Genomic DNA, 15157 nt, shown 5'->3' on the forward strand with positions numbered 1-15157 from the left:
GCCCTGGGAAATACAGATTTATTTATTTTTTGAAAAAATAATTAAGCCACCATAAAATAACCACATAACAATTCTGAGATATTTCTATTTGGGGGGAGGGGGAGCAGCCCGAGCTGAACGCACCTCCAATTCTTTCCTGAGTTTTTAAGCCCCCCAACACCCAACTCCTTTCGGGAAACGGATCCTAAAAGCAGGCTGCCGGGATTCACTTATGGCTACTAAAATCTTTAAACGGCAACGCACGATTGTGATGGGGCAAATGAAAGGAGAATGTGGTCTCTGCCCTCAAAGGCAATACAAATTCTGGCGAAAACCAAATCCCTCCTGCTGTCTGCAAAACAGCGTATTTGCATAGTTTCTTTCTCTCTTTGCATAATTGCTTCAATTCCACTGCTTCTGGGGGGAGTCGGGGGACACTGGAGCTGCCTTGCAAATCTTCCTCTCTTTTACATACCCACCCACCCTTTCCTTCCTTCTAGGTCCCCACCATCTTGCCTGCAAACTTGTGAGAGTCACGAGGACTAGAATTTTCATTTTTTTTAAACGGCGGGGAGGGAGGGGACCGATTCTCAGAATACATGAAGTTGCAGGCGTTCTGAAACCATGGCAATCCTGAGCGCTGTGGATCTGGGTGGGGGAATTTTGATAGAAATGGGAAATTCCGTCTCACCAAGAGAGGAGAGCAGAGGGGCAATTGCAGCAGCAAAGGAAAGGGGCTACGGAGGGAGGAGGAGAGAGACAAAACTAATAAACTATATGCTTCCAACAACAAAGGAGGAAGCCCATGGCCCATGCCAGCGCCCAGGGAACCTCGCCTATGCGTTTTCAAAAACTTTTTAAAAGTGACAGTGGGTACTGCGACTTGCAGAAGACGACTTCACCCTGATAGCGTGGATTGTTACCGGGATGAGGTTGGGGGGGGGGGGGGAACACATATATGCCTCCTTGGGAGAAGGTGAGGGTTTTTTTCTTTAAGAAGTGCAGGTAGGGGTGTTTCTGTTGGGGGAAAAAACAAGCATTGGGCTGTTCGAAACCACTTGCATAAATGCAAATAAACCAGGAAGGGAAAGAGCTCTTCTCTAGCGACGGGGCTCCATCCCTGCATAGATCATCTGGAGCATTGAGCTGGGTTATTATGGGATAGAACACCTTCAAGATTCCCTGCAGACTATTTTTTTTGGGGGGGGGGGGTTGGAGAAACCAACTTCCCCATGTTTTCCCCTACCTTCATATGGAAACTGGTGGTTTTCTCTCCGAAAGAGGAGATAAATGTTCTCAGGGGCGGTGTCAGAAAAAAAAAACCATGGTTTGCATATAAATTCCAAGGCAACCTATATAACACTCACATTCGGCAGCCCCTGACCTGGAGCACCCCTCCCCGAAATAAAAATCCTGACGGGTGACCTCCGCCCACGCTTGGGCCTGACGGGAACTTCTTTTGGGCTGAGCAGACTGGGCCCCTCTTCCTCATCCACCATACCCTGAGTGTTTAATGCTGTCCTGGCAAATCCGTCCTCTCCTTCCCTCCCCACAGTTTCAGTACAAGGGAATAAAAGTTACCGCAACTCGGGAGAGAAATTCTGCATGCTTTTGCGCAATTATTTCTATTTAGATGCTCTCACTAGCCTTTCTTAGCTGCTGCGCTAACCCCTCTTGTTTTGCACTACAATTCCCATCGGCGCCTGGCTGTGAGATGCCAGGCGCTGATGGGATCTGTAGTCCAATGGATGCAGACTGGGAATAGGCGCTGAGCCCCAGGCACAGAAAAACAGGGAGGACCGCACAAATTCTGCCACCCACGCCCACCAAGCGTTTCCCTACCTCCACGAGGTCTAGAAAATTCCAAGGAAATTCCCCCGACCCCTTTTTTCCTCAGAACCAGAAGCGTGCAGGGCTGTGCAGCATCGCTCGAACCCTGAACCTGTGCAAAACAACCCGCCGGAGGTGGAAAAAAAAAACCAAGTTGGGACCACCCGGAAAGCTTTCGTTGTCGTGGATTCGAATGGCGCGCCTCTCCCCTCTCAAGAAACTGGGTAGGGGAGAGAAATATATAAAGATCCCAACTTTTCCAAACTCAGTAGTTTGCAGAGGGGCAAAGGGTGGGGTGGGGGGTTTGCAAAAGAGACCTACAACCTCCCATTTCCGGTTTAGGCGACCCCCCCCAAAAAAACTCCACTTGTATCTATAGAGATATATAAAAAAATTCAGTACAGAGGTGACTGTATAATTATATATAAATAAAACTCTTTCTGTTTGCGCTTCTGCTGCGAACTCTCTGCCCCGCCACCCCTGTTTTGAAAAAAATAGAGGTGCGGTCCGTTCCAAACCTTAAACCCCACAGGGTGGCTTCCCCGCCCCTTCTCCCACCCCCTGGGCTGGGTGGGGAAGAGGGGTGTCCTTGCCACGCCATGCCACACCCGATGCTCCTTGCCGGCCGCTCAGCTGCCGTCGTCCTCGTAGAAGGTGGGGAAGGGCTGCCCTGGGTGGTACTGAATGACGCTCTGCCTCCCTTGGGTGCCGTCCTCAGGCCCCACGTTGAGCGAGCTCAGCATCTCTTCCAGGAGCTCCTTGTAGTTGATGTCCGGGTCGGGCAGGGGGAAGCTGTCCGGCGGAGGGGGGACGGCGGCAGCGGAGGCGTGGGCCTGGGGGGCCGGCAAAGGTTCGTGCTGGGAAGGGGAGCCACCGAGGGGCAGGCCCCCCGCCGCCAGGGACGCCCCGTCAAAGGGCAGGGGGAAGTTGAAATGAAAAGGAGGGCCGGGGGGCTGCGGTGCAGGCGGAGGTGGCGGCGCAGCAACCTCGGTCCAGAAGTCCGGGATCCCGTCGCTGGCGGGGCTGTAGGTCAGGTCCAAGACTTCGTCCTGGGGCAGGAAGCTGGCGCCCGGTGTGGGCGGGCGGTCGAGGGGGAGCAGCGTGTAGGGCAGGTTGGGCCCTGTGGGGGCCGCCGCCAGCAAGGCCTGGTTCTGCTTCTGCTTAACGCTGGTGTCCATCTGCTTGAGTTCCTTCAGCACCTGCTGGACGCAGTTTTCTGGGATCTTGATACCTGCAAGGGTGGGGGGAGAGGGGCGGGGTCAGTGGCCAGAAGGCGGGGCATCTGGGACCCCCCCTTCCCCACTCACCTGGTCTAGTCCCTTTCACTCAATGTAGGGCTTGAACCCACAACCCTGAGACTTCAGAGTTTCCTGTTCTCTCTCTCTCTCTCTTCCCCAACCTTTTTTGTTCCTTCTCTAGATTAGATTTTCTTTTTATCCCGGTGCATTACACAAAAGATGCTGTGCGTCGGGTGTGAACTTTGGATAAGCGTCGATAAAAAATAGTTTCGTGTTTTTATCAAACGCCCTCCTGTCAAGGAGATAAAGAACTACACACACACACACACAACACAACAAACCACTGGCTCTGTGAGTCCTGTCGGGGCCCAGCCACAGCAGAGCGGAGGGCCTGTTTGTTGCTTTCCAGGGGGCTGCATGGCGGTGGCAGGCAAAAATGGGCAAGGGCACCATATGCAAATTTCTACCCCCCCTCTCTTTCCCCCTAGCCAAGCCAAATGGCTCAAGGAGGGTGCAAAGCTGTGCAGAAGGGGCGTTGCCTGGGGTGGAGTTTCAAGGGTCACAGAGAGAGAGAGAGTACACCGGGGGGGGGCTGCTCTCGGCCTGAGGTCCGCACCACCTTTGAGCCAGAGGGGCAGGCCTCTCTCTCAATGCTCCCGATGCCCTGGCTATGGAAACCGGGATGGAGGCTTCCTGGCAGGTGCTCTGCTTAAACTCTGCAGCGGGTGGCTGGGTGTGGAGGTGGAAAAAGCTCGGAGCATGCCCAGCCTCCCACTTTCGCTAAAAGTAAAAGGCCCCCACCAAGTGCCTAGTCCTCAAGGCTGAAAAGGTGCGCTCAAAAATACTCTCAGCCACTGGGCGGAGGGCTTTTCCATTTGTCAGGAAAAGCAAAACGCTCCCTCTCTCTCCTTGGCACATCCCTTGTTCTTTGCTTAAAAAAAAAAACCACCTTCCTTGTGTTGGCAAAAAGGTGCTACAAGCCAGCAGTTCCCCGAACGGATAATATTTCCCCGGGGGGGGGGGGCGGTGCTAAGAGGCAAGGGGGCGAAAGGCAGGGGGGTTTCTAGAGGAACAGTCATACCTCGGATCTCAAACGCCTTGGCTCCCGAACAAATCGGCTCCTGAACAATCGAAACCCGGAAGTAAGTGTTCCGGTTTTCGAATGATTTTCGGAAGCCGAACGTCTGGCACAACTTCCCACTGGCCGTGCTTTGGTTTCCAAACGTTTTGGAAGTCGAACGGACTTCCGGAAGAGATTCCGTTCGACTTCTGAGGTGCGACTGTATAAACGACTTATCGGTCTTTGCAGCGCCGATATCCCTTTGCAGAGCCGATATCAAGTCCATCGGTTTCGCCAAATTAAATAGTTTCCCCTGGGCTCCGAATGAATGTGCAATTGCGCCTCAATGGAGACCGAGGGGGCTGCACACACCCACACCCTGCAAAGGTTGGGAAAACCGCTGATCTAAACGCCAAACCCCCCCACCATCTCCTCACCGACTTGCTTCTTCTTTTCTTTGGTCTTGAGACGGACTATCTGCAGGTAGCTGGTGTTCGTGATGTCAGCCATGATGCTGGCGATCCTGCTCCAGACTCTCAGAAGCGCCCCGCACAGCATATGGTAATGACGCAGGCGTGTCCCCTGAAAGCATTCTTTCCCTTCCTGAACCACCTTGCAGTTCCGGTTCCTGGAGGGTTTTTTTTTTTTTAAGCACAGGGAGGAGGAAGAGAAGAGGGTCAGTCAGCCACACAGGAAATTGGAGAGCTTTTCCCAGCGGCAAAGATTGTCGGATTAAGGCCTGGGAGAGAACACGCAGCCTGCAATCGTAATAAAGCAGCATTTACGAGCACGATTCAAAGTGCTGGTGCGGACCTTTAAAGCCCTAAATGGCTCTGTGTCCCTGAAGGAGCGTCTCCACCCCCATCATCCAGCTCAGACACGGAGGTCCAGCTCCGAGGGCCTTCTGCCGGTTCCCTCCCTGCGAGATGTGAGGTTACAGGGAACCAGGCAGAGGGCCTTCTCAGTGGTGGCGCCTGCCCTGTGGAACGCCCTCCCGTCAGATGTCAAGGAAATAAAGAACTGCTGTAGAAATTGGAGTTCTTGGTATTATTCTTGGGAATATTTCTTAATATTCCAGCTGACAAAGAATTAGCGAAACAGGGCCTTGTCCTGGAATTTATTTCAACTGGAATTTGTTTTCAATACTATAATTATAAAACTGATTGAAGACTTTAAAACTGATCTCCCGCCTGGCCAGAGTTCTTCGATTCTTTATTTTTGACTTCAAGGAGATGGCACAACTTTTAGAAGACATCTGAAGGCAGCCCTGTTTAGGGAAGGTTTCGATGTTTGATGATGTTTTTATATATGCTGCAAGCATACGTTGGCTGCGGAAACTCAGCCTAATGGGCGGGATATCAATAAGAAAATTATTATCATTATCATTTGATCACTTACAGTTTCTGGAGATCAGAGACTTTATTTATGGGATGAGTAAAGATGAAAGAGACAAAGATCTTGTCTCGTGATCAAAATTACTCTGCACCTGATGTCTAGATAATAATAATATTATCATTAAGGGATTGTTCGCAAGGAGCCTCAGCTATAACCATGGTTTGTTTAGCATGATTACGGTAGGTGCGGACCAGGCCAAGAAGGAGCTGGCAGAAAAACCACGCTCTGGACTTGCTAGAATCATAGACATGGAAGGGACACTGGGGGTTATCAGGTCTAACCCCTCTACAATGCAGGAATCACAGCTAAGCAGGCACGGCAGGCAGGCAGGGATTTGGCCAAGGTTTGTGGGGCTGTGCCCCGTTTGCTCTGAAGGGCCGGCATCCCCCCAAGAAGAAGAGGAGTTTGGATTTGATATCCCGCTTTATCACTACCCGAAGGAGTCTCAAAGCAGCTCACATTCTCCTTTTCCCTTCCTCCCCCACAACAAACACTGAGTGGGGCTGAGAGACTTCAGAGAAGTGTGACTAGCCCAAGGTCACCCAGCAGCTGCATGTGGAGGAGAGGAGACGCGAACCCGGTTCACCACATTACGAGTCCACCGCTCTTAAACACTACACCACAAGGGACTTACCACACAGCGTGGTTGCAGTGCTCCAGTGAAAAGGCGTAGCTGCTTTCCCAGTGCTCTTTGGCTTCTTCCGGCAACACCTGAGGAAAAATCGAAGCGAGGGAGACCGTGAATCACAGAGCCGTGGGCATGGGAGGCACCCCAAGTTTTCATCTAGTCCAGCCCTGTACAATGCAGGGACTGCAGCTAGAGAAGCAGGTGGCAGGTGGACGTCTAAATTCTGGTCAAAAAAAGCTGCCACAAAGAAGAGGCCACCACCTTCCCAAGGTTAGTCGTTCCACTGTTGAACAGCTCTCACCCTCGGAAAGTTATCCCTAATGTTTCAAGCTGGTTCTAAGTTGCTTTGGGCTGCCCTGGGCAAGATAAAGCAACTAACAAATTTAATAAATAAAGAAATAAGTTGTTGTTATGGCAGGGACGCCTTTCTCGCCATTTGAATCCACTGGTTCAGGCCCTGCCCTCTGGAGCAACAGGAAAAAAAGCTCGCTCCATCCTTTCAGATACAGCGGTACCTGGGTTCTTACATTCATCCGTTCCGGAAGTCCGCTCCGAAACCAAAGCGTTCCAAAACCAAGGCGCTCTTTCTCATACAAAGGAATGCAAAACGGATTAATCCGTTCCAGACATTTGAAAACAACCCCTAAAACAGCATTTGAACATGAATTTTACTATCTTAAAGCAGGCTTCCTCAATCTCGGCCCTCCAGATGTTTTTGGCCTCCAACTCCCATGATCCCTAGCTAGCAGGACCAGTGGTTAGGGGTGATGGGAATTGTAGTCTCAAAACACCTGGAGGGCCGAGTTTGAGGAAGCCTGATCTAACGAGACCACCAATCCATAAAATGAAAGCGATAAACAACGCACTGCAGTCACAGTCAATCAATCAGTAGCTGAACTGGGTTCCAGAAAAACGAAAAAAGAGCCGCAAAAACAGAAACGCAAAATAAATAGCAAAAACAGACAGACCTCAGCGTAATGCTCAAATTGGAAGTGTGGCACTCAAATCAGATGCGTAACACTCAAAACGGAGCACATTCAGCTTCCGAAAAAAGCTCGCAAACCCGTACACTTATTTCCGGGTTTGCAGTGTTTGAGAACCGAGATACCGCTGTATTTGAAAATGGCTGTTCTGTCTCCTCTTTTCCAGGATAAACATACCCAGCTCCTTCAACCGTTCCTCATCAGGCTTGGCTTCCAGATCATCCTCTGCACAGCTTCTCAATGTCCTTCTTAAATTGTGGTGCCCAGAACTGGAAACAGTATTCCAGGCAGAATAGAGCGGGACAATCCCTTCCCTGGGACACTAAATTTCTGTTGATGCAACCTAGAATAGCCTTGAGTTTTTTTTGCTGCTGCTGCTGCATCACGCAATTGACTCAAATTCAGTTTGCGGTGTGATAAGACCCCTGGGTCCTTTCCCCCCCACGTCCTGCTATCAAGCCAGAGGGGTTCCCCACCCAGAGGAGCACCCGGCAGCGACTTCGGGCCAGACTCACCCGTCGGTACTTCTTGAGGAGGCTCTCCAAGACCTCCAGCTGGCTGTTCTTGCCGATGTTCGGCTTGTAGAGGGTGAAGTATCTTCCTCTGCTCTGCTCAGCCAGGACGCAGGTGTATTGCTGGCCTCTGATCTGCAAAAGGCGGCCAGGAAAGTTTGACGGGGGGGGGTCAACGATTGAACAGGAAGCATGGCTTCTTATACAGACACGTCCCATACTTTGGCCTGATCCAGAGTCTCTCTCTCCAGGACACACACACACACACACGAAGAAATTGCTGCGGGGAGCAAGCGCCTGACTCAATCCACTTTCCTCCTCCCTCCTCGGTCCCTCTTTCCTTTCATATTGTGGCTCTCTCTATAATTTTTGTTAAATTTTGTTTGACGTTTTAGAATACTCATTTACACAACCTTAAAATATCAATGACTTTCCTTCTCTTTCCAACCGCCAGAAGGCCCTCGGAGCTGGACCTCAGTGTCTGGGCTGGACGATGGCGGTGGAGACACTCCATCAGGTATATTGGGCCAAAGCCATTTAGGGCTTTCAGGGTCAGCACCAACACTTTGAATTGTGCTCGGTAATGTCCTGGGAGCCAATGCAGGTCTTTCAGGACCGGTGTTATATGGTCTCAGCGGCCGCTCCCAGTCACCAGTTTAGCTGCCGCATTCTGGATTAGTTGCAGTTTCCGGGTTACCTTCAAAGGTAGCCCCACAGAGAGGAGAGTACCTAATATAATCCTCCTTTAGCCTCTCGGTTTGGCTCCTGGCCCTCCTGGAAACGTTTCCCCAGACTCTGGAAAAGTCTCTCACTCGCCTTAACAGAGGTGTGAGTGAGAGAGTGTGCCGAGAAGCTAGCCTGCTGCCCGGAGGGGAGACTGGGATTTGTTCCAAGGCCTGGGTCTTCCTCTCGCCCTGGAATGACGAAAACACTCCTGTTACATCTCCACCGTCCCTGCCCTTAAGCAAGCTCACCTTATAAGACAGGTAGAAGCTGTCCTGAGGACCCGTGAGTTGCAGGGATTTCTCATAGGCCTCTTCCCACTTCAGGCCTCTGTCAACGCTTATCTAATGTGGGGAGGAAATTAAAAATTACAAGGGCACAAGGAAGGGAGGGGTCTTGTAGCTGGGGGCAGGAGGCCAGACTCCTTCGCCTGAGCTCCAGGCTCAGTTAAGTGGCTCAAAGGTAGCTCCGTTCTTGATTTATTAGAATTGTAGAGCTGGAAAGGGACCATGGGGGTCATTTAGCTCAACCCCCTGCGACGCAAGAATCTTTTGCCCGACGTGGGGCTCGAACCCGCAACCCTGAGATCAAGGAGTCTCCTGCTCTGCCGACGGAGCCGTATCTATTCTGTGAGAAGGCAGGATATGAAGCCTCCGGGAAATAAAAGGAAAAGGGCTTCCCAAAGCCAGGGATGAGTCGCTGTGCTCATTGGGCATGACTCTCCTGTGCAGATCCTGCTTTTGCTAATGAAGAGTTAACCCCGACTCACTCGGTGTGCCTTCCTGCTGCCACCAAGGCAGGAGACCCTTTTTGCAGAACCCCTTCCCTGTCCAGAGAGGACCAGGCATGACCCTGCCTTGCAGGGTTGTTGTGACAATAAAATGGGAGGGGGGAGAGAGAAGAGGCAGCTTACGAAGATGGAAATTTTCTGCCCCACATTCTTACCTTGTAGAAGACCACCTGCCCGTCCTGCGGGTGCCCTGGGGTCAGGAAAACCTCCTTACTCTCTTCGTAGATCTCATCGATGCCGGGGGCCAGGTCTGGCAGGGGGAGAAAGAGGGGAAGATCTAGAAAGCCCTGCATTGGACAGAATCCGCTCCCCCGCCATGTCACGCCAGGGGGAGAGTTTACCGTCTAACGCTGCCCGTAATGGCTATGTAGAAACTGAGAAAGACGCCCCTCCTCTCATCATTACAGGTGGAATCTACACGTTGTTTTTTTATAAAAAAAAAAGCTGCGAAAATGCTCTTTCTTAAAAATGGTTTTGAAAAATATATTGCGTTTGACATTAGCTCACAAGCGCCATCTAGTGTCATGTTTGTATAATGCACTTAAAACGTTCTATTCGCAGCTGTGTATCTACAATTCCTCCTCCACACTCGTCCGGTTTCCTTATAACCCTCAACAATTCTCCATATTATTATGTGTTATTATAAATGCTGTAAGCCATCCGGAGTGTTATTATAAATGCTGTAAGCCACCCATCCAGATGGGTGGGGTATAAATAATAAATTTATTTATTTATTTATTTATTTTACTATTAGTAGTAGTAGTAGTAATGTATTTGGTGCTTTTGTTTTTGCTATTTATTTTGTGTTTTTCGTTTCTTAGGCTTTTTTGGTTAATTTGTTTTTGTGATTGTGTGGAACCCAATTCAGCTACTGATTGATTGATTGATTGATTGACTGCAGAAATTGATAAAAGCCCCCCCCCATCCAAACAATGACTATCATCAGCGCAGGTAAGAAAACATTTTAGTTTTAATCATCTACAATGCTGTCTTATTTATTTTATAGTGTAGCACATTGATTACTGCTTTCATTTTACGGATCAACGGTCTTGTTGGATAGTAAAATTCATTGTTTTTAAGAGTCTGGAACAGATTAATCCCTTTTGCATTACTTTCCATGGGAAAGCGTGCCTTGGTTTTGGAATGCTTTGGTTTCGGAACCGATTAACTTGGAGAACCAAGGTACCAGTGTATGATGACGATGATGCAGTCAACGAAAGGGACAGTTAGATGGCTGTATCTGATCTCAGGGCTACTTTATCTCACCTTTTGGGGATTAGTGGGGAGAACGCTATGGAAATTTAATCCATAGCAGTGAGAGATCGCTGCAATACTGCTAATTCTTACCACCTTTCAGGAAGGAGACAGGACCTCTATCGGGGTCTCTGGTGTTGTTTGTGCACAAGGAATCTTTCAAAGTCTCTCCTCTCGGCCATCTTTCCTAGATACAGGACATTCACTCGGTCCAGCAAAGCTTAACTGGCAGAGGTAAAGGCCGAACTGTGTATCATGCAGAGAAGCGGCAGGGGTCCTCTCCTACATGTGTGTGTGTGTGCAGGGAAAGATCTGGGATCTCGGGAGAGTTTCACCAGTGTGACATCATTTTGCTCCCTCCCCAGGAAAGGCTGGTAAGTCCTCTAATGGAACACATATTGGAGGGGGGCTGTCCTCAATTAGAGGGTGTATACCCAGAATTCCCATGTCATATTTGCCGTCCTTCTTGTCCCTCTCGATCAGGTAGTCGAAAGTGTCGCTGAAGTACTGGAAAAGGAGGTTCTGCTTGTGGACTTCCAAACCCAGGATGCGGTTCAGGAACTTGCTGATGGAGCAATCTGTGGAAACGAAAAGCCCATCTTTCTTTTTCTCTCTCACACACATATGCACAGCACTTTGGAGATCAAGGTCGGTGGACCTCCCTCCCACTTTGCAAAAAGCAGCCATGAAGCAGGGAGGCCTGGGGCTGAGGCCGAGGAAAACACAGTCCCCTACTGGGGTTCAATGTACTTTCAGATGCAAGCACAAAGGGAAGACGGCGGGACAAAAGGCTTTGTGTGTTGCCACAAAAAACCGCAGGGGAATGTTGTTTTTCTGGAGAAGAAGCGGATCTGCAATGCCTCAAAAGGAAACCTAGCTTGTGAATGTAGGGGGCTCCGCGCGTTTGCTCTGTCTTTCATAGAGAGAGAGCCAGTGTGGTGTAGTGGTTAAGAGCAGTAGACTCGTAATCGGGGGAACCGGGGGAAAAAACTCTATGTAAAATCGCATAGAAAAGTTTTGCACTCTACAGCACCACCTGGTGTTGCAATTTTATAATGCATCTAAAACGCTAGTCGGTTTTTTTTTATCATAGCTGAGTCCCGAGAGTCGGAAGGGACCCCCACGGGTCATCTAGTCTAACCCCCCCTGCAAAAGCAGGAACCACAGCTGAGAAATCCCTCACAGCCAGAAGCGTACCTTTTTCCACCGCCACGTAGCCGTACCGCATCTCTTTGCAGCCGATCCCGACCGAGAGGAGACTCAGCTTCATTTCTGGCGGTGGGGAGGAGAGAGAGCAGCGTTACCCTCTTATTGGCTTGCAAGCAAAAGGAAATAAATCTGAAGTCGGCTCTATCAGCCCCAAATGCAGACCACTTGCTCGACTGCACCTTCAAAAAACCCACTGGTTCTAAGTCACAAAAATGAAAAAGCCCAGTGCCGGCGGTCGCAGCGACCCTTCCCAGTAGGTCTTGCTGAACCGTTTCCCTTTATGCCCCAACGAACACCACCCACCCTGCATTCTTGCCTCCAGCTTCCTTACCGTGGAAGAAAGCTGCGTCTTCCCTCGGGTACCCCTTCGGCACGGGGACTTTGTTCTCCGTCTGGTTGTTGATGGTGTGCAGGACCTTGACAAGGGCTCGGGACCCGTACTGGGGAGGGGAAGGAAGGTGTAAAGGATCAGGCCCTGAGCAGGCGTCGGGGGTGCAACCCCCCGCCCGTCAAAATAAATAAATGATAATTTACAATGAATGGGGGAATTTTTTTTAAAGTACTTTTAAAACAGGCATAGGCAAACTCAGCCCTTCAGCTGTTTTGGGACTACAACTCCCATGATCCCTAGCTAACAGGACCAGTGGTCAGGGATGATGGGAATTGTAGTCCCAAAACAGCTGGAGGGCAAAGTTTGAGGAAGCCTGTTTTAAAACAACAACAACAACAGAGTCCTTCTTGTTGGGGATAGCTCAGACTGAAATTACCAGATGTCCAAAAAATGTTATTTATGTATGCCACTCCTACGACCCATGTTTTCTTAGCCCCCAAAAGGAAAACAACCAAGGTCGCAATCAAAGAAGAATGGCAACTTAAACTGATGGAATATGAGCACCTTGCAGATTTAACATATAGAATTAAGAGAAGAAGAAGAACAAACATTTAAAGAAGACTGGAAAATGTTTATTGAACATATGGGGGGGGGGAATTGTATATATTTGAAAACGTGGGCAGCGTTAAGCAGAAGAAGAAGAAGAAGAAGAAGAGTTTGGATTTGATATCCCGCTTTATCACTACCCGAAAGAGTCTCAAAGCAGCTAATATTCTCCTTTCCCTTCCTCCCCCACAACAAACACTCTGTGAGGTGAGTGGGGCTGAGAGACTTCAGAGAAGTGTGGCTAGCCCAAGGTCACCCAGCAGCTGCATGTGGAGGAGCGGGGAAGCGAACCCGGTTCACCAGATTACAGGACTACCGCTCTTAACCTACACCACACTGCCTAAGATAAATTCAGCAGTGAAAATAAGTTCCGATGGATGCAATAACGGAATACTGAATGGTTCAGTTCATGCAAAAGTTGCAGGGATTTATGGTATGCGAAATGAACCTCGGAAAGAGAAGAAGGGAAGCCGTTGATAATTTAAGGTTGTTTAAATGAATATTCAAAAATGTGAAACTGAAAAACTTTATATTTTTTTTTAAAAAAAGAAAACAAACAAACAAAATGCTCTGCAGCCCAGCAAATCAAAATTCTGCCCCAAAGACAACTGTACTTCCATTGCACTCTATTTAACCGTTCATATATATATGTCATCGCTCTAATTTAGTACTCATTTTTGTCAGCCAGTGAAAGCCGTTTCCCAGGGCGTGGCTGCTGTTGCCTGCTGATAACTTCTAGGAGGTGGGCTACTTACTACTTCATTCATTTTGTAAAATTTGAAAAACAAACAAACCGCAAAGCCGTTTAGGAAAAGATTTTTTTAAAAAAAATGAAATGGAGAAAAACCGCACAGCTGCGCTTTAAAACACACATATGCTAAAACAGATTAAAGTTGGCTCAACTTTCGAGGCATCTGGGTTAGGCTAAGTGCACGGGACGAAGAGAGGGGAGGTCTGTTCCCCCTGTAACGGCGTCATGTAAAATTCCTCCCGTAGTTTTTAAAGGGAGCCTCTGCCAACATGGGTGACTTCCAGATGTAGAACAAAAAAAACTACAGAATCGTAAAGTTGGACGGGACCCCCTGCGGTCATCTGCCCCATCCCCCTGCAGTGCAGCTGACAGCAGCCATTGGCGAAAACATCTGGGAGAGCTTCCGGGTTGGCGAAGGCTGCTTTATGGTGGCATGAGAGATTCTCTTGGACCAGCGGCCCCCCTCCTTTTCACTTCTTTCTCGACTTGCCCCTCACCTTATTCTCAAAGTTGTATTTGCTGAGGTCTCTGGATTCGGTCGCCCTCCTGTCTCCGTGAGTTAAGGCACCCTATTGAGAAGGGAGGAGAGAGAGAAAAGGAAAGGAAATCCCGAAACTGTCCAGAAATCCAGACAAGGAGAACCCCAGCTAGCACTCCTCCATGGCTCTTTCTGTTCCACCCTGGCCTTGCCTACGATGTCTCCTTACCCCCCATAAACTTTGGAACTCACTGCCTCAGTGGCGGACCTACATTTTTTTGGGCCCTGACACTTGAGCTGTCATGGGGGGCCCTTTGTAACCAGTCACGAGGTCTGGGTCACCCCTGGTATCTTCTTCACTAGGGTTGTTCCATGACAGATCGCCAAATTAATAATAATAATAATAATAATAATAATAATAAATAATAAATAATTGCTTCATCACAGGTTTAAATTTAAATTGCTGTGCTGGATTGCCTCGAAGTCACTTGGCGTGAATAAAAAACCATAGTTTTCGAGTTGTGTGGCTCAAATGGGGTCTAGTAAACCCCAAAATTTTAAGTAATTCGGACTAAAGTCTCTTCTGGGGTTATTGTAACAACCTGCATTTACATAAGAGTATACATTTAAAGAAGATAAATAATTGAGTAGGTTAAGTGAATTTGGATATGCAGAAGATATTAAAAATATCCACATGTTTTGAGACTACAATTCCCATCATCCCTGATCACTGGTCCTGCTAGCTAGGGATCATGGGAGTTGTAGGCCAAAAACATCTTGGAGGGCTGAGGTTGAGGAAGCCTGTTTTAAAATGTCAAAATGGTTGTAAAATCAGTGAAATGTAAACATTTGAAAAATAGAAATATTTTTTTTTAAAATAAAAAATATAGTATTTTCTTGGGCAGGTGACTTATCTGTACCCCTTCCAGCACCTGTTTTAAGAACCAGTGCAGCTGTCAGAGAACAAGGATTGGGTATCAAACAGTCTTCAATGGAAGCCCCACGTTGAATATTTTGCAGTAGCCTAGCCTGGCGGTCCCACCTTCTCGCACTGACCCGGAGTGCTGCTGCTGCCAACCGCTGCCAGGTATGCCCACCAGGGTCCCCTCAAACCCTGGATCCAGCCCCTTACATTTCCTCTGTTAACTTTCACAACGGTCTTAGAAGGTAGGCTCAGAACTGTCCCCCAACACACACACACACACACAGCAGTGCAGAGAAGGGAAGAGACCAGGGCAACATGGCTCTGAGGTTGCTTCAGTGAATTTGTGACCGAGAGAGGACCTGAACTGGGGTACCTCCCAAAGTCGGTCATTCTCTTAGCCACAAGGGCCGTGTTCCCTTCCGAGGGCCGCAAAAGAGGGCAGGGCAGCAAATGTAAATTTTACCA

The 15157-nt window shown here is 49.0% G+C and overlaps 1 protein-coding gene across 2 annotated transcripts in view; it reads right to left on the reverse strand.

The window, feature by feature from the left end:
- Window positions 1-2395: 2395 nt before the first annotated feature.
- SBNO2 (strawberry notch homolog 2) overlaps window positions 2396-15157 on the reverse strand; it is an 86781-nt gene continuing 74019 nt past the window's right edge. Inside the window, exons 20-29 of one of the 2 annotated variants that reach the window (XM_033136505.1) lie at window positions 13787-13858; window positions 11933-12041; window positions 11590-11664; window positions 10827-10970; window positions 9294-9388; window positions 8600-8692; window positions 7629-7760; window positions 6137-6213; window positions 4545-4735; window positions 2396-3040 (exon numbers count right to left, since the gene is read on the reverse strand). In XM_033136505.1, coding sequence (XP_032992396.1) covers window positions 2439-3040; window positions 4545-4735; window positions 6137-6213; window positions 7629-7760; window positions 8600-8692; window positions 9294-9388; window positions 10827-10970; window positions 11590-11664; window positions 11933-12041; window positions 13787-13858 — 1590 coding nt within the window. In that variant the 3' untranslated portion in view covers window positions 2396-2438. The remainder of the gene's footprint in view (window positions 3041-4544; window positions 4736-6136; window positions 6214-7628; window positions 7761-8599; window positions 8693-9293; window positions 9389-10826; window positions 10971-11589; window positions 11665-11932; window positions 12042-13786; window positions 13859-15157) is intronic. The other variant, XM_033136504.1, reaches the window with a different exon arrangement.

This window comes from Lacerta agilis, chromosome 18 (genome assembly GCF_009819535.1).
Source record: "Lacerta agilis isolate rLacAgi1 chromosome 18, rLacAgi1.pri, whole genome shotgun sequence".
Taxonomy (NCBI): Eukaryota; Metazoa; Chordata; class Lepidosauria; order Squamata; family Lacertidae; genus Lacerta; species Lacerta agilis.